Source organism: Juglans regia, chromosome 6 (genome assembly GCF_001411555.2).
Source record: "Juglans regia cultivar Chandler chromosome 6, Walnut 2.0, whole genome shotgun sequence".
Classification (NCBI taxonomy): Eukaryota; Viridiplantae; Streptophyta; class Magnoliopsida; order Fagales; family Juglandaceae; genus Juglans; species Juglans regia.
In genome coordinates this window covers 30,118,519-30,144,650 of record NC_049906.1, presented here as the reverse complement: position 1 = coordinate 30,144,650, position 26,132 = coordinate 30,118,519, and the positions used below count along the sequence as shown (strand labels likewise).

General features: G+C 38.2%; 4 protein-coding genes across 5 annotated transcripts; 3 read left to right on the top strand and 1 right to left on the bottom strand.

Annotated features, from left to right (window-relative positions):
• Positions 1-1,086: 1,086 nt before the first annotated feature.
• On the top strand, positions 1,087-1,530 carry LOC108997927 (exodeoxyribonuclease-like). The gene has a single exon (XM_018974310.1). The coding sequence runs from the start codon at positions 1,087-1,089 to the stop codon at positions 1,528-1,530; it is 444 nt and encodes a 147-aa protein (XP_018829855.1).
• Positions 1,531-1,608: 78 nt separating this feature from the next.
• On the top strand, positions 1,609-2,319 carry LOC108997920. The gene has a single exon (XM_018974303.2). It carries the CDS (start codon positions 1,609-1,611, stop codon positions 2,317-2,319), a length of 711 nt encoding a protein of 236 aa, XP_018829848.2.
• Positions 2,320-6,627: 4,308 nt separating this feature from the next.
• Positions 6,628-13,543, top strand: LOC108998123 (CRM-domain containing factor CFM3, chloroplastic/mitochondrial). 2 transcript variants are annotated; one of them, XR_001997279.2, is made up of 10 exons: positions 6,629-7,681; positions 8,185-8,650; positions 8,738-8,868; positions 8,963-9,490; positions 9,720-9,876; positions 9,951-10,243; positions 10,353-10,412; positions 11,735-11,818; positions 11,971-12,171; positions 13,096-13,543. XR_001997279.2 is itself a non-coding variant. In XM_018974578.2 (9 exons), exons 1-9 carry the CDS (start codon positions 6,827-6,829, stop codon positions 12,109-12,111), a joined length of 2,715 nt encoding a protein of 904 aa, XP_018830123.2. In that variant the 5' UTR covers positions 6,628-6,826; the 3' UTR covers positions 12,112-12,172. The 2 variants fall into 2 exon arrangements, 1 of the variants encoding a protein (XP_018830123.2); XM_018974578.2 differs by lacking the exon at positions 13,096-13,543 and having other exon boundaries at positions 6,628-7,681; positions 11,971-12,172.
• Positions 13,544-16,963: 3,420 nt separating this feature from the next.
• LOC108997971 (protein CUP-SHAPED COTYLEDON 1) lies at positions 16,964-19,488 on the bottom strand. Its single transcript, XM_018974362.2, has 3 exons — positions 19,209-19,488; positions 18,002-18,270; positions 16,964-17,881 (listed from the first exon to the last, which is right to left on the bottom strand). Exons 1-3 carry the CDS (start codon positions 19,360-19,362, stop codon positions 17,282-17,284), a joined length of 1,023 nt encoding a protein of 340 aa, XP_018829907.1. The 5' UTR covers positions 19,363-19,488; the 3' UTR covers positions 16,964-17,281.
• Between the last annotated feature and the right edge of the window lie 6,644 nt (positions 19,489-26,132).

Sequence of the window (26,132 nt, the reverse complement as noted above, 5' to 3'; positions counted from 1 at the left end):
AGTATGGCTGAGATCATGAAGTTTGTTGGGCTATTTAAGGAAAGTGAAGATACGAGAGTTTTCAAAAAGAAAAAAGGATGGATTTATGGAGCGGGTGGTTCAAAGAAGTATACGGGGGCTGGGCCTAGTAAGAAAGAGGCCCAACAGAATAAAAAGGAAAAGGGACAAGCATTTTGGCGTAAGTTTAGTGGGCTTGCTCGGCCCAAGACTCAGAGGGGCTTGTTCTATTCAGAAGGGGCTAGGTCGTCTCAACCCAGGGCCCAATCTTTTGGGCAGGGTTCTATTTCTCAGCCCAGTGGAGATCCAGCTCAGCGGGGCTGCTCATTCTATTCAGAAGGAGCTAGGCCATCTCAACCTAGGGCCCAATCTCGTGGGCATGGGTCTGCCAGTGGAGATATAGCTCAGTGGTGTGAACCCTAGCCCGAGGTCTACAGACGAGCTGCCCAGCCTCGGCTTCGTGCCGGAGAGCCTACCGACGGTGGCAGTAGCACAGACACTGCCAACGGAGGTAGAGGAGGTCCCCAATAAGGCATCGCCGGTGTACTATGCACAAAAGGTGTTGGTGGAGTTCGAATCGCATGATTCTTTGTCGAAGGAGTCCCATATTTGGTCGACAACTGTGGGTGGCCTGGGCTTGGCTCCGGCGACACTGTCTGTCAACCCCTTTGAGGGTTTTGAGTTGGAGGAAGGGGATGAGGAGTCTGATGACCTCATGCACTCTGTGGAGGATGAATTATTCCTCCCTAAGGTGTGCGAACAGATGGGTTTGGAGGAGTTCTCTGTGGGAGAAAATTTTCATAGTAACAAGATGGGAAATTCTATCCCATGGAACTACTGTTTTCCAGATCAAGCTTTAGATTGGGTAATACATAAGGTGAAAGAGATCCAACATTTTGTGAGGATTAATTGTGAAGGGTATGAAGAGCAGTTCATTGCTTTGTTAACTACTATGGAAGCTGGGTATCAACAAAAAAGGAAGGGGGACTTGAAGAAGCATTGGGAGCTTAAAAGGTTGATGTGGTCGATGAATTCAGAGGGTAGTTCCAGTAGGAGTAAGGTAAAAGGGAAGGGGTTGGCTGTTCATAAATGAAGCCAAAGATTGTGTCTTGGAATGTCTGTGGTCTTAACGAGGTAGAGAAGCATCTTCGGATCCAGCACTTGCTTCGTGAGTGGAAAGTGGACATCGTTTGTTTACAAGAGACAAAGCTGAAGTTAATCATTAGGAAGATTGTGAGGAGTATATGGAGCAGTAATTATGTAGATTGGGTGTACCTGCCTGCGTCAGGGGCATCGGGAGGAGTTGTAGTGATGTGGGATAGGCTGGTGGTGGAGAAAGTAGATAACCAAATAGGGAGATATATGGTAGCGTGCTCTTTTAGACGTGTGTCAGATGGTTTCTTGTGGACATTTGCAGGTGTTTATGGGCCCAATTTAGACGTAGATAGAAGATTATTGTGGGATGAGCTAGTAGGAGTTCACTGTTGGTGGGAGCTTCCTTGGTGTATTGAGGGTGACTTTAATGTTGCTTAATTCCAAAGTGAAAGTTTTAGAAATAGAAGAGTGAGGCCAGCAAGTTTGGAGTTCTTAGAATGTATCTTTGACTTGAACATGATAGACTTACCACTAGCAGGGGGCCCTTCCACATGGTCTAATAATCATACATGGACTCATTTGGATCGTTTCCTAATTTCACCAGAGTGGGAAAGTCATTTTTCGGATGTATGGCAAAAGCGTCTGGCTCGTTTAGCTTCGGATCATTGGCCTATCTTACTTGATTGTGGAGGCATTAAGAGTGGTAGATGGTATTTTAAGTTCGAGAATATGTGGTTGAAATCAGAAAATTTTGTGGAGAGGGTCAAACAATGGTGGATTTCGTATCAGTTTGAGGGTATACCTAGCTTTATTTTTGAAAATAAGTTGAAAGCTTTAAAAAGATACCTAAAAGAATGGAATATACAGTCTTTTGGAAATGTTAAGGAAAACAAAAATACCAAGTGGATGGAAATACAAGTGTTAGAAAGACTACAAGAGGGGAGAATACTTACTGAGGAAGAGCAAGCACAAAAAATTTTGTTGGTTGCAGATCTTAAGAGGATAATCTTGCAAGAGGAAATGTCTTGGCGCCAAAAGTCAAGAGCATTATGGTTAAAGGAAGGGGATCGGAGCACGAGGTTTTTCCATAGTATTGCAAACTCTCATAGAAGAAATAATAACATTGAGGTGTTGAAAATTGAGAGGGTGGAGTGTAGAGAAGAAGAGGCTATCAAAGATCATGAGGTTGATTTCTTTGAGAAAATCCTTACTGAGCAGGTGGAGTAGACACCTACTCTTGATAGGTTGGTGTTTAACATTATTGAACCGGGGGATGTTGCCAGGATGGAGAAGGCTTTCGAGGAGGAAGAGGTGTTTGATGTAATAAAGAAAATGGTAAAAGACAAGGCTCCCAAACCTGATGGTTTCTCTATGGGCTTCTTTCAAGAATGCTGGGAGGTGATTATAAAATATCTTTTGAAGGTGTTTCAAGAGTTGTTCTCGTTTGGAAAATTTGAGAAAAGTTTTAACTTTACTTTCCTTACCTTAATACCTAAAAAGACCGGGGCTATTGAGATCATAGATTTTCGACCTATTAGCTTAGTGAATGGAGTATACAAGATTATCTCAAAAGTGCTTGATAATCACTTAAAGGAGGTGTTGGGTAAGATTGTGACTAAGCCTCAAAATGTTTTTGTTAAGGGTAAACAAATCATTGATGAGGTCTAATTGCTAATGAAAGCTTGGATAGTAGATTGAAGGCTGACAACCCAGGAATTATGTGTAAGTTGGATATGGAAAAGGCGTATGATCATGTTAATTGGGACTTCCTTCTATATCTATTGGGTAGGTGTGGTTTTGGTAAAAGGTGGAGGTCTTGGATTAGCTGGTGTATATCTACGGTACGTTTCTCTATGTTGATCAATGGCAGCCCAAAGGGTTTCTTTCAGAGTTCTTGTGGTTTGAGATAAGGGGATCCATTATCTTCTCTACTTTTTGTTATTGCTATGGAGGCACTAAGCAGGATGATCTCGGCTTTGTTGGATAATGGGTTTATTAGTGGTTTCCAAGTTGGTTCTTCGAGCAAGGGTATTACCACTATCTCTCATTTGCTATTTGCAGATGATACACTTATTATGTGCAAAGCTGACCGAGACCAAGTGCCGGTTGTGAAGGCATGTTTGCTTTGTTTTGAAGCAGTGTCTGGTCTAAAATTGAATTATGATAAATCCGAATTGGTGTTGATTGGAGAGGTTCAGAATATTAGGGAGTTGGCTGGCACGTTAGGATGCAAGATAGCGTCTTTTCCTATGACTTACCTGGGACTACCATTGGGTATAACTTCAAGGGCACGCTTGATCTAGGATATAGTGATTGAAAAAATGGAAAGGAGAATGGCAGAGTAGAAGAGAATGTACTTGTCGAAAGGGGATCAGATTACTTTGATTAAAAGTACACTTTCTAATTTACCCACGTATTTCTTATCCTTATTCCCTATGCCGGCAGGTGTGGCGGGTCGTCTCAAGAAGCTACAAAGAGACTTTTTTATGTGGGATGGATTAGGAGAAGAGTTTAAATTTCATCTTGTCAAGTGAGAGAATGTGTGCCGTCCTATCTCTAGTGGCGGTTTGGGCATTAGAAACTTACGATTGTTTAATCGGGCATTACTTGACAAATGGCTATGGCGATATATCAAGGAACCAGAAGCCCTTTGGAAAACTGTGATCGAAAATAAATATGGTGGTTTATGAGAGGGTTGGTGTACTAGAGAAGTTAGGGGGGGCCATGGAATGGGGCTATGAAAGCATATTAGAAAATGGTGGGAGATCTTTCAGCGGCACACTAGGTTTCAGTTGGGTACAAGTGCCAGAATCAGATTTTGGAAGGATGCTTGGTGTGGCGACAGTGCTCTCCAAGATTTGTTTCCTATACTTTTTCTGATAGCAAGTGCCAAAGATGCCACAATGGCAGAGGTTATGAGAATCTCTGGAGGGGGTATTCATTGGAATATTAATTTCAACCAGGCGGCCCAGGATTGGGAGATGGAGATTTTTGCAGATTTTTATAGTCTCCTGTATTCTTGTCGTCCAAATATTCAGCATGAAGATGGTCTGTAATGGATCCCTGTAGGGAGAGGGGTTTTCATTGTCCGCTCCTTTTATAAGGTCTTTACACAAGTGTCGGAGATACAGTTTTCCTAGAAAAGGCCCAGGCGACATAAGGCTCTTTCCAAAGCTTATTTCTTTGTGTGGACAGCGTCATTAGGCAAGATCCTTACTACAGATAATCTAAGAAATAGGAGGATAATCATTGCAGACTAGTGTTGTATGTGTAAAGGAGGAGGTAAGTCGATGAACCATCTACTTTTGCATTGTGAGGTAGCCATGACTCTCTCGAATGAGGTGTTTAAAATGATGGATTTAGCATGGGTTATGCTGGAATCCATGGTGTATATATTGGCGTGTTGGAGTTCTATTCGAGGTGTGCATCAGATCAAAGTGATTTTGAAGATGATTCCTATTTGTATTATGTGGTACTTGTGGTAGGAGAGAAATGAGAGGACGTTTGAAGACAATGAGAGATCTATGGCGGAGCTAAAAGTTTTCTTTTTTAGGACTCTATGTACTTGGGCCATTGCTGTGGACTTTAATGGCATGGAGCTTCATGATTTCTTAGTTGCTAATGTGCCTTCGTAGGTAGGGCATACTACTTTGTAATTGGCAGTTGTTGCTCATTCTTGTTAATAATACTTATTTTACTTATAAAAAAAAAATTATAGAATCAAGTGAATCTCAGAAGGTAGAGAGTATTACTCCTTCCAATTTGTAATTCAAAACAGACTAACAATACGAGTAATGCTACCTCAATCCAATTGAATTTTTTCTACTCATAGTGCATGTGAATGTATTAGAACCAAAACTCCAATTTTTTCTTGGGCTAGATGGATTTGGAACAATGCATTACCAAAAAAAATCTCTATAACTATGTGGAAAGTTTTACATGATGGGTTGCCATTGGATGATCGAGTTCGTCAAGTTGGTATTTCTGTAGTGTAAAGGTGCAATTGTTGTATTGAAGGGGCATACGAAGATAAAAATCATGTTCTTTGACAGGTGAATTTGTGTAAAAAATCTGGGATTTATGTGCTATAAATCTCCAAGAATGGTGGGTCGTTCATGGCATGAGAAAGTTGAGAGTTGGTATAGGAGGGCCCGACAATCATCGGTTTGTGGTCAATTGTTGGGAATTTTTCCATCAATTATCTCTTGAAGACTTTGGTGGAGACACTGTAAAGCAAGAATGGAAGGAATTATGGAGTCAGTGCATTCGGTTTGGTGTTCTATCAAACATTGGGTGGCATGGGTTGGATTGAAGTTAAAGGATGCCAAGGTTCTTAGTCGATGTGATGAACAGGTAATTCGAAGTTTAAATCTGCCTATTAAATCGGTTCAACAACAATCGATTTTGGTAAAATGGATGTATCCGATTGATGGCTGGTTTAAATTGAATGTGGATAGTAGTTCTCTTGGAAATCCTAGTCCTTCAGGTGCAGGAGGGGTGATTAGAAATTCAAGTGGGGAGATGGTATGTGCTTTGCAAAATTTACTGGTTATAATACTAACAATTTTGCCAAAGTCATGAGTGTAGTTCATGGTCTTTGATATGTTTGTTCGTTGGGTTTGATAAATGTTGAGATTGAATTAGGTTCTATGCTTATGATAAAATGGTTGAATGCGAAAAGATGTGGGCTTTGATATATAGAGCATTATTGGGATGAAATTCAAAGAAGACTAGAGGGTCTTCGGGTCTCATTCTAGCATTCTTTTCGAGAGACTAATGCAGTAGCAGATGATTTAGCGCAAAGAGGTGCAAAAGGTTCTAACGAAGTATGGTACTCAGTTTCAGATCTTTCTTTACAAACTAGAGGATTAATTATATTGGATAGGGGGTTCCTTATATTCGAAAAAATTGTAAATGATTTTTATAGGGGGCGAATTTCTTTATTCCCGAGCCGGAACCGGATGAACAATTCTAAACTAATACACTTTATTTTGTCCACATAATTTCCTCTACAATTATACTCCCCCTTAGAGCCTCCAATCTCACTTTTGATGCCTAAGAGCTTTCCCTAGTTGTCCTAGATGCCAATATTAGAGCATTAGTAGCGAAGTATCTAAAATTTTGCCCAGAATTTTATTAAAAAATCCACTTTTTTCATTTTAACTAGCTACTTTTTATTGACATCAAATAACAAATTCTTTAAAATCTATATCTATTCAATTAAAATATGTATTTTTAAGTTTTATTTATACTTTTTAATTTTAATGAAAATTAAAATATTTATTTCTTTTTAAAAAAACACACATTAAAACACGACATTTTCTGACCAAGAAAGTACAATAAACAAATCTATTTATTGTTTTTTATTTTTTATTTTTTTAAAAATTAGAAAAATGATCTAATGGTTGATATTATTTCTACGCTATAAACATGAATTTTGTAGGATCAAAACCCACAGAGAGTGTGCCCTATCGAACAAAACCGATGTGCCCCGATAACATCCACTCACCTGTATATATAAATCTTAAACCCGTCAAAGAAAAGCATTCCAATGCCGGTTTTCCCAGAAAAAAAAAATCTTATCTTCATCTCTCCTCGCCCGCTGAAAATTCTGCACAGCACTTGCTCTCCTGCCTGTTCCCTTGTCTCTCCTCTACTTTCTCGGCATCCTAACAGTGAATCCAAAACTAGCAGACCACCAACGAGCTTAATTCGCTGAACCCAAAACCCAAAAATGGCATTCACAACGGCTAAAATATCAGAACTTCCGCTGAGGAGCTCGCTCCCACTAAACTCCCACACTCACTCTCTGAACCTCCTCTTCTCCTCAGCCCCAAATCTTTCATTTCATATCCTTAAGCCCTTCTCCTCTCTCCGAACCTCCACCACTTCTACCGAACACGGTGGCGACTCTAAGCCTAAGCCCTCACCGGCGCCGAAAGCCAGGGCTTCCTCCGCTCCCTGGCTCAACAAGTGGCCCAATCCTGGCCCTCCTGTTGAATCAGCTGATCGCCGCAAATCCAACAGCAGAAACGTCTCCCCCTCGAACGACGATGACCGAGTGGAGTCTCGGTATTTCGATGGAGATAAAGGACAGAGTGCAATCGAGAGAATCGTGCTCCGGTTACGAAATCTAGGGCTAGGTTCGGACGGCGAGGACGATGGGTCGGATGAGATGGACGGTGGCGATGCAATGCCGGTGACTGGGGAGGAGAAATTGGGGGATTTGTTGCAGAGAGATTGGGTTCGGCCGGATTATATCTTAGCGGAGAGTGAGAGCGGTGAAAACGACACAGTATTGCCTTGGGAGAGAGATGAAGTTAAGGTTGAAGAGAGTGGAGAAAGGAGAGAAAGGAGGGTGGTAGTGAAGGCGCCGTCATTGGCGGAGTTGACGATTGAGGACCAGGAGCTGAGAAGGTTGAGGGGGATGGGCATGGTTCTAAGAGAGAGGATTAGCATTCCCAAGGCTGGCCTTACGAAGGAGGTGCTGGAGAAAATTCATGGCAAGTGGAGGAAGGAGGAGCTAGTGAGACTCAAGTTTCACGAGGTGCTTGCCCACGATATGAAGACTGCGCATGAGATTGTCGAGGTTGGTAATCAGTTGAAATTCTGATTAGATTTCATGTAATAGTTACACCAGTAATTAATCATCTTACCTATGACTGTTGTTCCTTCTGATGGTTATGAAGTTAATGTTATTTTGGTTATGTCGAACAATGGTATGGTACCTATTTCTGGTGGCTTGTTGACCAAGGCACCTCACGGACACCAAATTTTTAGAACCTAGCTCTGGTTTGATAAATTAACAATTGAGGATCATTTGTTCCTAGCGTGTTGCAAGATTTGTTGACAACCGAGGATATGCAGTATGTTCCTATTCAAACCCGTAATTCCTTAAAAAAATTATGTTGCAACAATTTCGATATCAAACATCATTTATCTTGAAGTGGTATAATGTGTTGCATTGGTTGTAGTAGTTTTACCACTAGTAGTCATCTCGTTTTACACCATCTGGTAGGTTTCAGTATATTGTAACTCATAATTATAAACAACTGGGGAATATGTAAACTGACTGCTTGTAGTCATGGTCAGCGACGAACAGGAGGGTTAGTTATATGGAGGTCAGGAAGTGTCATGGTTGTGTACCGGGGTAGTAATTATGAAGGGCCTTTCAGATCCCAACCTGTGAATAGGGAAGGTGATGCTCTTTTTGTTCCAGATGTTTCTTCTATGGAGAGTTCCATGACAAGAACTGGCAGTGTTGCTACTTCAACTCTAGAAAAGAGTGTACCGGCTGTGAGGAATCCAGACAGTCCTGTGAACATGACAGAGGAGGAAGTTGAATACAACAGCCTTCTTGATGGTTTAGGCCCTCGTTTTCTTGAGTGGTGGGGTACAGGAGTACTTCCTGTTGATGCGGATTTACTTCCTCAAAAGGTTCCTGGTTACAAAACACCTTTCAGGCTTCTTCCAACTGGAATGCGATTGCGACTGACTAATGCTGAGATGACTAACTTAAGGAAACTTGCTAGATCACTTCCTTGTCATTTTGCCCTAGGTATTTTTCACCATCTGAGTAATTTTCTTTAGTTTAATATGCCTATATGTGACATTAACATTTTTTTCCCCTGAACATCTTTTGAAGGGAGAAACAGAAACCATCAGGGATTGGCATCCGCTATTATTAAGCTTTGGGAGAAAAGCTTAGTAGTGAAGATTGCTGTTAAACGGGGTATCCAGAATACAAACAACAAACTGATGGCTGAGGAGCTAAGGGTGTGTTTTGTGCCTGTCCTGTTCAGGCCTTTAATGCCTTGTTTTTCTCCTACAACGATCAATCATAGTGGTTTTAAGTTTTACCATCTTGCAGAATTTAACAGGAGGTGTCTTACTGCTTAGAAACAAATATTACATTGTCATATACCGCGGAAAAGACTTTCTTCCAACAAGTGTAGCTGCTGCTTTGGCGGAAAGACAGGAATTGGCTAAACAGATTCAAGACGTGGAAGAGAAAGTGCGATGTAGAGTGGTGGATACAGCTCAATCACGTGGAGAGGAAAGACAAGTACTTCCAACAAGTGTCGCTGCTGCTGTAGCTGAAAGACAGGAATTGGTAAAACCAAGTCAAGATATGGAGGAGAAAGTGCAGTGTGAAGCAGTAGATGTAGCTCAAGCAGGTGAAGATGTGGAAGAGAAAGTACAGTTTGCAGCAGTGGATGTAGCTCAAGCAAGTGAAGATGAAGGGCAGGCACTTGCGGGTACTTTGGCCGAGTTTTATGAGGCTCAAGCCCGGTGGGGAAGGGATATATCTGTTGAGGAACGTGGGAAGATGATTGAAGAAGCTTCCAAAGCTAAGAAAACGAGGCTTGTGAAACGAATTGAACATAAACTAGCAGTTGTAAGTTGACCTCTCTTTGCAGAGGGGAAAAAAGTTTGGCCTCTCTTACTGAAAATTAAATGCTTGAAAAGCATTTGGATTATCTTGAACTTAATAAATCCACTTGCTTCCTTAATGGGACTGAATATTGCTAAGATAAGTAGTCTGTGTAGAATGTTCACTAAACTTCCTTTGATGTGTTTTTAGTTTTCTTCACTTTTTGTTTATTGGTTCTTGGTTGCATTGACAGGCCCAAGCTAAAAAGCTTAGAGCAGAAAAACTATTAGCTAAAATTGAAGCATCAATGATTCCTGCTGGTCCTGATCATGATCAAGAAACAATTACTGATGAGGAACGGGTTATGTTTCGCAGAGTTGGTTTAAGAATGAAGGCCTACTTGCCTCTTGGTGAGTGATTCATATTTTATTTAGGACTTTTGCATTCTGAGCTCAAATATTTATTGTCTGAATATATGGATCAGGCATTCGTGGTGTTTTCGATGGAGTCATCGAGAATATGCATTTGCATTGGAAGCATAGAGAACTCGTGAAACTAATATCCAAACAGAAGACCCTTGCTTTTGTCGATGAGACAGCAAGGTTATTGGAATATGAGAGTGGTGGAATACTAGTGGCAATAGAAAGAGTCCCTAAAGGATATGCTCTTATTTACTATCGTGGAAAGAATTATCAACGGCCCATTAGCATAAGGCCAAGAAACCTATTAACAAAGGCAAAGGCACTAAAGCGTTCAGTGGCCATGCAACGTCATGAGGTTCCATCATCTATGTCTTCATTTTGTTATTAGAATGTACAACATTCTGCTACTTCTGATTATGTCCTTTATGTCACATTATCACACTATATCATAAATGACTATGCAGGCTCTTAGTCAGCACATATCAGAAGTGGAAAGAACCATAGAACAAATGAAAAAAGAACTTGTAAGTATAGCTTCATATATAATCACCCCCTCTAGTAGCTTAAAACTTGTATTCTAGTTGTAGTGGCTTAATCGTTTCTTTATGTTGCTTCAATTTGTGAAAACTGGGTTTTGCATAGTTCTTGACACGATACTGTCATTACTGAAATCAAGTATAGGTGATTTGGACCTCCCTGCCTGGATGATTTTGCTGAAGTATGACCCAATTTGTTATTTGTGTGCTTCTGATTGAATGTATAAGATATTTGTGCGTTTTCTTTTCAAGAAGAATTCAAAGGAAGTCAAAATATTGGTCTTGCTTGAGCTTAATTTTCAGTAACCGTTGAAGAACCATTTGACAATTCTGTTGGATTTTTTTTTTTTTGAAGTTGACATCAGAGTTAATTGATCTAACGTCTTGAAATTTTCCTTTTTAACCTTCTAAAATCTCTTCATATAAACCTAACGTTTTTTAATCTTTTGAGTAGATGATGGCTCAAATGCATGTGGTCTGTGGCCAGTCAATATATGCTGGGACAATCATTAATTGTATGGACCATTTAAGTTTAATAACAGAACTTGTTGAAAAGTGATCTAAGCATTTCTAAACATAAATAATAAGCTTTCTCATCTTAAAGGGGCCACTATAATTTCTAAAACATCTACAATACTTACGGGTATAACCCCATCAGGTTCCAGCCTAATGGTCAAAAGGTGGGCTTGGGATGAGTTTTAGATTCAGACATTCAGGGTTCCATTTCTCATTATGACTTTACCAGGATCTTTGATTCACAGTTTGAATCGGTGGGGTGATGTATCTCGGGTTTACTCCATTAGGATGGGTCCGGATTCTACCTTGGTGAGGTTCTGCGTCATTGAATTAAAAATAAAATAAAAGCATATTTTCCCTGGCGTCTGTAAAGACAGCCTGGTTGCATTAATATGCATGCATTATTCCTGTGTTCTCTGATTTATTCCAACGGTTTCCAGATCTCTCTCTTGTTTACACCATCAAGTAAAAAAGAATGCACTGTTTATGCCTGATATCAACCTTTCTAAACTTGGACTTGGCCTTTGTTATAGATAAATTAAGCCAAGAACTCATTGGTGAGCTGGTTAGGGATATTGCTAGATGCTCGTCAAAAGGGATATTGCTAGATGAATCAGTAGCAATGCCTTTGCTATATGCTGATTCTGGAATCTTCAAATATGAGAATACTCTTTACGATACTTACTTTTAATATAACTCTCTTCAGTTTTAATTCCGCTCCCCCCTGGGCCCCATCAAAACCAAAAGTCTAATCACAAATTCTGCTGGCTGAGCTTTTTCTTGATTTTCCACAGGGTGTTTCTCAAGATGCAGAGGATGAGAATGCCGGGAGCTCTGAGGGTCCTAACCAGATTGATAGCACCCCAGAGATCACTCGGGTGAGATTTTTTTCTTTGAACCGCCTGCTATTGGTTGACCAGTATCCTTGTTTGGTTAGAATGGTGGAAAAGTCTTGTGTGAGATAGGGCTTGCACTGTAGATATATTTCCTGAGAATAAAATTTAAATTCTTCAGTTATTCTCTTCTGCAGAGTGAAGATGAAACTTCATGCATGAATTCTGCTGGTGAAGACGACGACGACGACGACGACGATAGTGATTGGGAAGATGAAGAAGATTATGATATATCAAGCAGCAGAATTGATAATCATCGCTTGACCAAGAATCCTTGACATATTCATTATGTGGAATTAACTGGTTGGCAATTCTGTTGCTGCCTTCGTCCCATTCAGGTGAAGATCATGTTCTTGTTATCTGATCACTATCACTGTTCCTATTGAATTCTCACTTTCTCATTGTTGGAGTCGGGTCTATCTGCTTCTGTGGTGTATCCATAACTCAAGTGGATAGAAGTCCATAGGGAAAATTGATGTTGGGCAAAATTTGGTCCAGACACCCGGTGCCACTCAAAAAAAAAATCTATGAAATAATTTAAATTTTCTTTTCTGTCCCATACTCACTTTGTCATCCACATCCAGATGAAACAATAAATAATAGGGGAAAATTCACACAATTCTCTCAAAACTTTTATCTAATTTGCAATCACTTTCCAAAATGTCAATTTTTGGGATCACCAACCAAATTATCACTTTCTATAATCACCCCCCGGTAATGAAGTTGACAAAAATACCCTTCATGAAAATTTTTAAAATAAAAATAGTACAAAAAGATCACATTTTTTGTTCTTTTTTAATTTAAAAGGGTTATAATCTGAAATCTTTTAGGGGTAATGTCGACTTTTTGAAGGGAAAAGACATTGCAATTTTTGGTAGTTCGGGATATATGTCATATCAATATTTCTGGGGATTGCAAACTGTCAAGTAGAGTGAGGGGGTTATGCTTGTTTTGACTATTTTCCCCTAAATAATGATTTGTTTCTATCGAATTTTGTAATCTGGGTGTATTTGCCTTGCAAATTAATTTGTAATGTAGGGTAGAGGGAAATGCTCAAGGTCATGTGTGAAAATATAGCAAATTGAATTTGTTGACCCACATGTTTTTCTGTATTTGATGTCCAGGAGAAAAAAAAAAATAAAGAAAAAGCTACCAGTTATGCGATCCAATTTGTATGCAATTTTAGTATTTAACATGTCCAAGGAATCGTTGTTCTGGTTGTATATATGACCTCTGATCTCCCCAAATACTCTTTCTCGCAGCTGGTGTGGATGGCTTGGCACCACAGCATGGACCATGATTCTTCACCAGTTCTCATGTCATGTGCATTGATGGAGGTGAGATTCCTTGTCCTCATTGACATCTCTCTCTCTCTCTCTCTCTCCTTGAAATTTTGACTTTAGTGAGTTGCTCCGAAGGGCTGCAGTTCTCTGCATTACATTGCACTATCATATTCATATTTACTGCCAACTTGGTCTCTCACTCTGCTTCTTGTTTAATTATGTTGCTAATTTTAGCTCTAGTGAGTCTGGATAGCAGCAGGCTTTAAAAGGCCTGTTTAATGTAAGTCTGCCTGGCTATAATTGTAGTCCGATTGCAGTATTGTTCTTTTGGGTTTTTGTCAAAGTTATTGTATAGTTTCATTGTAAAAACATTGTGACGATTATATTCATTTCAGTTTAAGTATTATTACAGTTCCTTTTCTGGATTTTTGCCTTTCTTCAAAAGCTCTATAGGTTTTCAATGTTAGTAATATATTCCCTGGATTTATTTATTTATTTTTTTATAAAAAAGAATAAGTTATCAATTAGATTCTCCCGTTTACTTTTTGTCAAACAAGTTAGTGGCCGTCTTACGGATCAAATTTCTTGACAGTTCAGGCTCTAAATGGTAAAAAAATGCCATGAAACTTGAAGGATGATGGAAATTCATTATAAAAGAAATATTTTAAAAAAAATTATTTAAAAAAAAAAACCCGCTCTGAGTGCTGGATTGAAGAGACATTTTAATTTGTGGGTGGTTGGAGAGCCAACCTTAATCTCTATATATCATGGGGTGGCCTCTGCTGGGGTGGTTCGCAGAGCACCCACCTCTCACAAGCAGTCATGGAAAAACTCTCATGAGGCGGCTCAACCCTCCATGTGAAGTGGTGGCTTGCGGGCCATCCGCTCGTGGGGTGGTCCATCCCGGTCCGTGGGACGGACCACCCCACGAGGGTTGTCTAAACAAACTTCCAAGGTATGAAGGTATAATACGATGAAACATTGTTTGCTTTTTAAAACACGTCCATTCTGTCACTAGGTCTTAATTCTTAAATTGCTTAAAGAAATATATAAATACAGATTACACCGAGGAATCTACAACTACATTGCCACCAAACTCTACTTTCTTCAATGTCGTTTGCTTTTGATCTACCAACACGTCTGACTTCTATGCTTCCAAAAACACCACAAATATTTGGAATTTTAGTTAGCAAAGCTTCTTAATGGTGACTCATACTGAATCATATTTGAAAGATTCAGCCTATCTACAACAATTTTTGAATCACTTTCAATCATAAGCTTAATTTGAAAAATGAACTGTAATTCTCATACCACTGCATACTACAAGAAAATTGTTTATTTGTGGTAAATTATTTCCTGTCAAAAAGTAGTTTATTTTTATTGCAAATAGTCATTATCGTCGCAAATAATCAATCATAAATGTTTGTTTTTCTTGTTGCAAGGGCTTCTATGCTTTCCACTTCCCCCGCCCTCTGTCATGATCTTCGATAGAAGAATAGCATCCACACCAAATTTACTTTTCTTCTGATCGATCTGATCTAAAGATAAATAGCACCGTATATACTCTGCATTCGGCTTAACAACACCCCTAAGAGGTTTCAGCCACAATAAATCTTTTTCTGTGCATGCAATTTCTTAAAGTACTTGTGGACAAGGTTAAGAGCTCCGTCAGCAGGTTTTATATACTGCATTCACAATCTTATTTATTCTGACGAACAATGACATTCCAGCTTCTATACCACAATTAATTAATTAATTAAGCTCCATGCTAATATTGCAAAGGATTCTCCCAAATCTATCATATATAGGATCATGATTCTGCATTAGCGACAAAACAAACATACCAAAACTGTGTAGTATTTTCTATATATATATATATATATATATATATGCTAGCAGCAGGGAAATAATTAAGCATGCCAGCCACACTTTGTTGATCTCATTACATTCAATATTAATAGCATGAAAACTATATATGGCTCATTCTCCTGCTAGAAACACTAGCACTAGTATATGTAATATCTTTCTGTGAACCAGTACAAGAGATTTAGTAGCTAGTTAGGGAGATCAATAGCTAGCATTACAAACCCGCCGCCAAGTAAAGTTTTTTATTTTACTTGGAACATGAAGTTTCCAAATTTCTTTCCAGAGCTTTCTCCAATCCGCTGTATTATTTTGAGCATTCATGAGTACCAGTACTACTAGCTTCTGATGCAGATCAGAAGACACCATCTTTATTTATTTTTTAAATCACCTTTACAATCATGATGAATTAAGACCAGCCAGCTAGAAGATCAGTAAAAAGAAAAAAATAAGGAGCTAGCAAGGGAAAAGTCTGCCCGTATGATAATCTTTAGAATAATTTTTCTCATCAGCCACTATTCAGTACTACTCCATACTTTACATTGTATGAAAAAAAAAAATGTTAGGTGTGAAGGTGAATAGTCGCTGATGCATAACTAAACCCATTTTATCTATCCCTTGCATGCATCGGCATGGTGATGATCTGAAGTACGCTTCTCAACAAAAACCAAATTAAGTACCACAAAATGGTAGGAGAGGAGCTAGGCATGCATGCATGCATGCTACGAGTTATGGTTGAAATTGGTTGATCTTTATATATAAAGGAAGTACAGTACTACTGATCTTCATATATCTGACGTCTGTGCAAAAGGATTAATGGAGGAAATGGCCAAAAGCTCACGTAAAAATAATTCATGAACACGTAAAAGACCAAACATGAATTAAAAGTCTTCTGGAGGCTGTCAGCTTTTAATTAATTATCTTAATTATGATATGCTGATCAAATGCAAACAGACTAGCTAACTATCTGCTAGAAATGGCCAAACTTAAAGTCTTCTTGCTCCCCGTCGATCGTAAAAGACTCGATCGAGGAATTAAAATAATGTTTGTTTAAAATTAGACAATTAAACAGCTTATTAGATGAAATATTAGAAGCTCTATAATCCCATGCATGCATGCGCGCAGTTACAAGAAAAAGTATAATTCATGTAGCTGTTTAATTAAAAGCCGATTAATATATAAAAGCAGCAGCCAGGTTAGAAGCCCAGCTCATTATTCGATCTCCAAAAGGATCAAAACAGAAGGAAAAACATTATTATAAATTATGTGCACAAAACGGGGTTGCATGGCGGCGTACGTACTGGCGAAAGGAACTTGGAAAACTGATCTATGCATGGATGATCACGTACATCGATCCATTTCATTTTTCAAACTTTGACTTAGTAGATCATGAAGATTGGAATTCACGTACGGACGATCGAGTTAAAATAATTTCATTTTAAGCTTAATTATGATATTTAATAGTATAATTTATCTTGTGAATTAAAATCAGTAAAATTTCGATCTTGTATTCTAGAGTACTTTTATTAATGTATGTGATATTTAATGGACGCTTGATCTATTTTACAATATTCTATATCAATATATAATATAATAGTATCATTTAATCAAAGTTTGAGTTTTCCATCTAATTATATATTTCAAATTTTGTTTTTAATTGTAAAAAGAGTCGTAAAAAGATAATATCATGATCAATATTAATCTTTTTGTAAAACCACATGATCTGTCATGGATCGATCCTTTTTCATCTAAAACCATGGCTTTATCATTTTGGGTTCCAAATTAGGGAGAGAACCCAATATTCATGAATAATATGATCGATACACCCAACATTAATAAGGATTAATGTCATGTTGAGAATATATATCCTGCACGCATGAACGATATTAATGTAGAGTACGTAAATATATGCATGGGCATGCATGCAGAAGCTAGGGTTCTAATCAGTCGAACATTAATACAAGATCATCAGGACTCTAGAGGAGAGTTACAATATTTGCCCAATAATTTGACATTGAGCTTGACCAATTAACAGCATAAACAGATGGGATTTAATTAATTTTCCCAATTTTAAAATTTGACTAAATAATTAACCAGCTGAACAAATTAACTAAGATACATTAATATCCGTATAGAGCATCTGCTTGGCTCCTTATGACAAGTACAATTGAAGAGTTCTAGGGTTGATATTTCAGATAATATACATACATACATATATATATATAGATATATATCATGTGCAGGCATGTTCAGGAGTTTTTTAACAAGAAGTTAGTTCTCACAGTACTTTAGCTTGGTTTCTTCACCAAATGGAATCCAAATTGAATGCAGGCTGCTCCGACTGCTGCTGTATTTGCACAGACTCCAAGACTTTAGAGGAAGAGGCCTGCAAGTTAGAACCCAAATCATTTGATCCCAAGTGGGAAATTATCCCTTGTGGCTGCATATTGTACGAATAGTGATGATCATTAGTACTTGCAGCTTCTCTTGGTGGATAGCTTCTCTGCTGTAATGCCTTGAGAAGCAAGGAATTCACCGAGAGACCTGCAGCTGAGGTTAGCAGCTGGCTGGAAGCTGGACGCCATGAGAGTGATGGTAGAGTAGCCGCCGCCTCCCTTACTGCGGCCCAATTCATGTTCAAGTTCATGTTCATGATATTGTTAGCATTGTTGTTGTCACTGTGATAACTACTTTGTGGTGATATATTACTGATGAATCTGTTCGATGAATTTGCAATATTGCTGTTTAGATTTGGTAACTCAATGTCTCCGAATTCATTTACATTTGAGTTTGTTTCACATGGAGACTCAAGATCAGATGGCAGCTGCGAGGATACTTGCGTGATCTGCTGTGGTTTTTTCACTGCACTCTTTTGGAAAACACGACAAACCACCCATTCTTCCTGGAAAAGAACACCCGAAATCTCTGATCAAGAATTAACAAAATCAAGAGAATAATTCATTATAAGAGACCCGCGGGGGCAAGTACTACTTCTCATGTGTGCCTTTGTTTTGTTAAATACCTTTGTTGATCTAAAAGGATGCTTGCTTTCTAGCCGGTATTCATGCATAACCCAATTGCTTTTCTCACCCCTGGGAGCTCTTCCCTTGTAGAAAACTAGGGTTTTCTTCATCCCAATCAGTACTGATCCTGCACGAAATATTTCCTTGTCCTTCCCTGTCGTTTTCCAATAGCCAGCTTCAGTGGCTCGGTTGGTTCGAAGTCCAGTTGGGTATTTTCTGTCTCTCATGCTGAAAAAATACCATTCTTTTTCTCCCATGGAGGCCTTGGCTAAACCACGTATGTATAGATCATTTGTTTAACATCAGTATTTTCTTCTCTTTCCATTGACGAAATAAATTACAAAAATAAATTGTTATAAATTAATGTTTTATCAGAATCATATCTTTGAACACCTTATAAATGCATGCTATATATATATATATATTATTCTTCTGACGTCTCAGTGTACCTAATTAGGTGGAAATACGAGGCGAAAGAGGCTGACTAGTGATTCAAAAAATAATATATATATATATATACACACACATATTAACGTATGTAAAAATATATATGTTTGGAAAGATCTATCAATTTTCTCCATTTGGTGTCTGGGGAAAAAGTCACAATGAAAAGGAAAAAAGACATTTTTTGGAAGGACCCATTTATATATGTTGTCTTAAATTCAATGACCAAATGGATCAAAAACCTTAAAAGACAGATCAAAAGCTTTGCATAATCCAAATATTCCGGATGAAAACAGGCGAAAATGAAGGCAGAAAATAGTAGTACTAGAAATTCATTAGAAGAAACATATTGATGAAGGGTAGTTATTCCATCAGAAACTTAATTAGTTCCAAAATATGAAAGAAAACGAATTAAACTAGTTATTCACAATTTAGCAACGATCTAAGAAGAATATCATGTTTGTTTGGATTAAAAGAAAAGGCAAGGAAAAAAGAAAAGCGCATACAATTTGTTTGGAAAGACGAAGCTGATCATCGCCCAAACTTTTCATGGTAATTCATTTTGAGCAAACATTTTTTTCCTGAAATTCAGTCTAAAAACCCAACATTTTTTTACCAACAAGCGAGTTTAGGACAGAATTAAGATCACTAAACAGAAGATTCTAAAATCCCAATAGAAAACGATGCATTATAAGCTGAAAACAAGAAAATTAAAGTAATCCGACAATATTACTCGATCGAGCTATATATATATATATATACCTGGGAGGTCCCAAGGTTCACACTTATTGAGATCAACAACTGCTACAGCTTTGGATGTGAAACCAACATCAGAAACCTTTCCAGTTAGATAATACGAGATGAGTTCTTCATCAGTGGGATGGAACCTGAACCCAGGAGGAAGACTTTCTTCCATCGATCGATGATCTTCACGCACGATTAATTCTTCAAAAAAAAGGCCAAGCTAGCTAGCGAGCTGCAGAATAATTTGTATTTCTTAAAGGCTAATTAAGAAGAATACATACGAACGAAAATGATGTTCGAAAACGTAAGCTTAATATAATGTTATGCAGTGGTACTGTGCAGTTTGTGTTCTAAGAAGTCGCACTTGAAGGAGAAGATAAGCTAGCAGCCAGCGTTTTGGGTCTTTTTTTTATTTTGTTATATACAGCTAACACTTTGACAAAAGACGGGGAGATCGAGAACATGGAAGTTGCTCTGCAGGAATTGGTGGTTGGATTTTCTCAGCTGTCATTATTATTAGGGTTCTTGGATTAATTATACTCACGAATTACCAAACACCTGTGGGCATTGACTAAGGGGAAAACAATTAAAAATATTCAAACAAGTGGGTATGAAAATTGTGTAACAAAATAGACATAAAACATTAAAGTGGATGAGTGGCAATTATCTGCGCACGAGGGTTGAGTCTCTGTTACAGATACTGAAATCTCTATTTCCATGATCCTGTCCAACCACCTTCACCCATTCCTACCCACCGTACGTAACCTTGGCTGGCTAATTAACCTCATGATCATGATCATTTGTACCCTTTGTCCAATGGGAACATGAAGTTCATGCTACCCCATTTAATCTGTCATTGACACTTACTGCATGCATTCATGGTTTGATATGATATGCGATCCACCGTCATGATCTGGCCTATCAATTTTGGGATTCTCGAGGTTTGTGTAATTAATGTACTACACATATATGGTACTTTCTAATTGTATTTAATTCACAAAGCTGATATAGATATGCATTCATTGCAAAGAAGATAAATAATATCATGTAGTGGTAATAATGATTTAAACATGATGATCTTATTATAAGAGTTGAGTACCGATCGAAGATCAACATCGATCTTAGAGTTGAGTAATATGTAATTAGTCTTAGGTTCAGACATTAGCAAGACACAAATTAAGTTTGCTAGCTAGCTAATTGGTAGATCTTGCTTAAGCGAATCTGACCTATATTATATAGATTTCGTGCAACACGTTCTCCATGTTGGCTCGAACGAACATTAATTCAAGACGTGCACAACATGATTCACATGATCAGCGAACTTGCGATAATTAATTTGGATTTTTACTTGAAAACAAACTCATGTTGCTCACAAGGTACATTAGCCTTACCTATATATACAAAATTCGATCACTGTACATATGTAATTTTTCAATCTTATTGTGAGCTTAATTTTAGAAATCCCTATTATTTTTACATAGTGAGAATTATGTGCCTTCAATCTTTGATTTTTCTCTCCTTTATATATTGGCGACACACAAAATAAGCTAAAGTTTAATTAAAGTAATTAGTTTTCCAATTCGTCAACAAAACATTTTTTGTATATCATGATTTATTAATTTACTGATGATTATTAGCATAGATGATACCGCTAAGCATCTTCTAAAAGAACCATAGGAAACTTTTCTGTTATTTCCTCCGGTACTTGTAACCAATTTGGTTCCCTTTTTTATTACATATTCTCTTGTAAAATTGTGTATAAAAACACTTGGAAATATAATGCAACTTAGGAAAGAATTTCATCAAATATGCTACTGTGATATGGTATTAGAGCATTCGACCACTAGTCCCTCTGATCCATGGCTCTCTCTCCTTCATCCTTTCCTCCACCCAACCCTTCTATTGCATCCTCCTTCTCCCATATTGTCACTACAAAGTTAACCACAAAAAATATCCTTTATGGAAAGTTCAAATCAGTTCCTATCTTAGAGGCCAAGATCTCTATCAATATGTCGATGGGTCTCTATCTTGTCCACCAGAATTTCTGCCTAACCAAATTACAGCCAGCCTAGATTTTTCTTCTTGGAAAAGAACTGATCAACTTGTTCTCAGCATTCTACTCTCTTCCTTCTCTGAATCTGTTGTAGGACATGTGCTTTCTACTACTACCTCTTGGGACCTATGGGATTCCTTAGCCTCTATGTTCACTTCACATTCACAAGCAAAACAATTTCAAGTGCGCTTCCAACTTAATCTTGCTCGAGGAGACCAATCCATTACATCATATTTTGGCAAGGTTCATTCTCTAGCTGACACTTGTTAATCCCTTACTTGATCAAGAATTTGTTACCTATTTACTCAGTCTTGGTACTGCTTACGAATCTTTCATCACTTCGGTCACCACAAGAGCTGGACTCATTTCCTCACAAGAATTGTTTCAATTGGTGCTTGTGCATGAGAGTCGCATTTCTCACAATGCTCAGAGTCTTATCTCCCCTGTTGAGCCCTCAGCTCACTTCACCACCACTGGAGGCCATGAGCAACGTGGCAGACGTTTCATGAGAGGTGGTAGACAAGGCCGTAATGGCAGAGGCAGATCCAATAATTTTGCAAGAGGAGGTCGGCATTTCTCTTCTTCCTCACCCAATACCCAACAATAGTTCTCAAGTTCCAAACCCACTTGCCAAGTTTGTCATAAATCTGGACATGTAGCACTACAATGTCGTCACCGTTTTGATCATTCTTATCAGTATGAACCCCACTTTCCTTCTCTGCAAATTTCACAACACCAAGCACCTTCTCTGATGCTACTTGGTATCCCGATTCGGCGGCAACTCACCACATCACAAATGATTTACATAATCTCAATCTCTCTTCAGAACCCTATAATGGTGGTGAACAAATCCGAGTCGGTGATGGTTCAACTCTACCTATTCAGAACATTGGTGACTCATCTCTTCCTTCTTTTTTCTCCTTCTTCTTTTGTTCTTCGCAATATATTCCATGTGCTTTTAATAACCAAAAACCCCATTTTCATTTGTAAATTTTGCACTAACAATAATTGCTATTTTGAATTCCATGCCTCTCATTTTTCTATGAATGACACTTTGATAGGGAAACTACTCCTCAAAGGTTCCACCCATAATGGCCTCTACGTTTTTCTCCCTGTGTTGACTTCCTCTGCATCACCCTCCACTCACATCGGCAAGAGGACTTCCGTGGCTCAGTGGCATCGCCGTTTGGGTCATCCATCTCTCACTCTAGTTTCTCAAATATTGCACAAAAGTTGTTTGCCGGTTCTCCCCATAGACAAATTTTTCAAGTGTCTTGAATGTCCCTTGGCCAAAATCAACTCACGTTTCATCCTAATTGGGCCTAGACCACTAAGCCTCTGGACTTACTATGTGCAGATCTATGGGGCCTATCACCTTATGTTTCTAGCAATGGATTTAAATATTATCTATCCTTTGTTGATCAATTTACTAGATACACTTGGTTCTTCCCTCTTAAATTAAAGTCAGATGTTTACGATATTTTTCTCAATTTCTTACCATATCTTGAGTGTTTATTCAACACAAAATTAATTACCTTACAAACTGATGGTTATGGTGAATTTAAACCACTCACTCTGTTTTGCCAAAAACTTGGCATCACTCACCGTTTCTCATGTCCCCATACCCATCAACAAAATGAGCTTGTTGAACGTAAGCACGTGCATATAGTTGAGACCAGGCTTGCACTTCTGGCCCATGCTACACTACCTTTCACTTTTTGGGTTGAAGCCTTTGAGACAGGAATATATCTCATTAATCTGCTCCCATCTCCAATCATGAAAAATAAATCCCCTTATGCTCTTGTCTATAACAAAGTTCTTGATTATAATTTTTTAAAAGTATTCGATTGTGAGCGTTGGCCTAATTTACGACCATACAACAAACATAACTTCAATTTAGGTCCACATCATGTCTTTTTCTGGGCTACAGTTCATCACACAAGGGCAATAATGTTTAGACCTTGCAACAAATAGACTCTATGTGTCCATAGATGTTTTATTTAATGAAGCTTCTTTGCCCTTTTCCAAATTACGGCCCAAACCCACCAAACCTATTCAACATCACTCTGAGGCTCATTAACCCATCCTCTCTCTCAATCCATTCTCGGCCTAGGCCCAGGCCCAAGCCCACCATCTACTTCTTCCCCAAATAACTCATCTTCTTCCTCTCGATCCTCTGTAACTCCTCCTTCGATTGCATCTTCCCGTAATACTTAATCTTCTTCGCCTCTCCTTGTTCCACCAAGATCCCCAATCATAACTCGAGCTCAAACAAATTCTTCCCGTCCATGTGTTCGTACATATGGCGTTGTCCCATATCCCACTCGGCAATGTCTCATCATCACCTCCAACATACCAGAAAATTCATCCAACTTCTCGGTTGCCTCTAAACTTCCTGAATGGCGTGAAGCCATGACTGAGGAATACAATGCCCTCATACAAAATCAAAAGTGGACATTAGTTCCACCTGATGCTTCTTCTAATGTCCTTGGTTGCAGGTGGATTTACAGAAGCAAATTTCATGCAAATGGCTCCATCGAACGCTGGAAGGAACGATTGTTAGTCAAAGGCTACCATCAACAGGCGGGGATTGATTATCATGACACTTTCAGTCCTGTAGTTAAAGCACCTACCATCCGTTTAATTTTATCCATTGCAGTTTCTCGTGGGTGGCCTATGCGCCAAATTGACATCCAAAATGCCTTCTTACATGACTCCTTAACTGACACAGTCTACATACAGCAACCACAGGACTTCATCGACCCCATTCATCCCGATTATGTGTGCCAGTTGAAGAAAGACATTTATGGCCTCAAGCAAGCACCACGTGCGTGGTTCACACAGCTCAGTTCATGGCCTCTAGGGTATGGTTTCGTAGCATCCAAGCTTATCCATCTCTGCTTATCTTATCACATGGTGACTTGCGAATTTACCTGCTTATTTGTATAGATGATATTGTCATAACATCCTCATTTGCATCTGCCATTGATAAGCTCATCTGTGAATTGAGTACTGCATTTCCTGTTAAGGACTTAGATCCTTTGGCTTACTTTCTTGGACTGGAAATAGATTATATGTGTGATGGAATTTTGTTCTCACAAAGAAAATACATCAAGGATCTACTCATTCGAAGTAACATGTTGCATGCCAAACCCATGTCCTCACCCATGGCAGCCTCACTAAAATTATCAAATTTTGATTCTCCTAACTTTGATGATGCCACACTGTTCAGAAGCATTGTAGGTGCTTTACAATACCTTTCACTCACACGGCCTGATATTTCTTTTGCCGTCAACAAGGTGTGCCAATTCATGCACTCACCAAAGCTGCCACATTGGAGTGCAGTAAAAAGGACCTTAAGATACCTCAAAGGCACAATTAACTATGGTCTTTTCTTTTCCTCTAAGTCCCCTTTTATCTTGCAAGCATATTCTGATGCCGATTGGGCAGGATGTCCCGATGATCAACATTCAACTAGGGACTTTTATGTATTTCTTAGTAAACATTTTATTTCTTGGAGCTTTAAAAAGCAAATAACTATGCCACGATCAAGCACCAAAGCTGAGTAAAATTCAATTGCCTCCTCTGCAGCAGAACTCATTTGGCTTCAAACAGTCATTTGTGAATTAGATCTTCCACTTTCTCAAGCTCCCACCTTATGGTGTGACAACATTGGAACAACTTATTTGGCTGCCAATCCAGTATATCATTCCAGAACCAAGCATATGAACATTGATTTTCACTTTTTGAGAGATCAAGTTGCAGCTAAGACTCTTGCTATCTCTTTCATCAATTCCGAAAATCAACTTGCAGACGTTTTTACTAAACCATTGGTTGCTGAAAAATTTTCTACATTTCAGTCGAGTCTCAATGTAACTGATAACCCATTGGACTCGAGGGAGCATATTAGCATAGATGATACCTCTAAGCATCTTCTAGAAGAACCGTAGGAAACTTTTCTATTATTCCTCCAGTACTTGTAACCAACTTGATTCCCTTTTAGATTTCATATTCTCTTGTGAAACTATGTATAAAAATACTTGGAAATATAATGCTACTCAAGAAAGAATTTTAGCAAATATGCTACTCTGATAATTATCAGTACTGTATTATATTAATTATTGCTTGTTTTTGTTAATCATGGTAATTGCTTAATATATTTTTTGCCTCTAAGATTATTGTTGATTAGAAGAAATTAATTATGTACCAGATCAGACATATTCATCAATGAGTAATGTTAAGTACAAGTCTCAATAGACAAATCCCGTATAGACCCTTTGTAAAAAGGTGGCCAGACCCCACTAAAACAATAGTCTTTTTATACTTTTTTAAGGTGTGGAGTCCACCTTTTTATAAAGGTCTGCACAGAGCTTGTCTATTTTTAGACTTATACAAATCATTTCTCATTCATCCACTCGGTGTACTATTTGTAGAGTATTGATCTCAATGTGTTGTTGTGTCATAAATAAATTGATCACATTATGAGCAATATATAATGTTTGTAATGCATCATGAGCTTGGAAATGAGACTCATGTACATACATGAATAATGGACATAGCCGGCTTCTTACCTCTAAGTTCTTAGTAATATAATATATATATATATATATATATGTTATAGAATGCTAGGGTGCACACTAGTGCAAAAGAGTTTTTTTTTCTTTTTTTAAGCATTTTTTAAATATCTTTAACCATTAAGAAAAAATAAAATAAATAAATAAAATATATGAGTGGGCACATTTAATTTGGTGAGCATATTAATTTGAGTCATATATACTATCATTTTTCATATATATATATATATATATATATATATAGAACAATGATAGCTAGACTTCCAACCGGTTAACAGCGGCCAGTTTCCAACTAAGACAATAAAAATATTATAC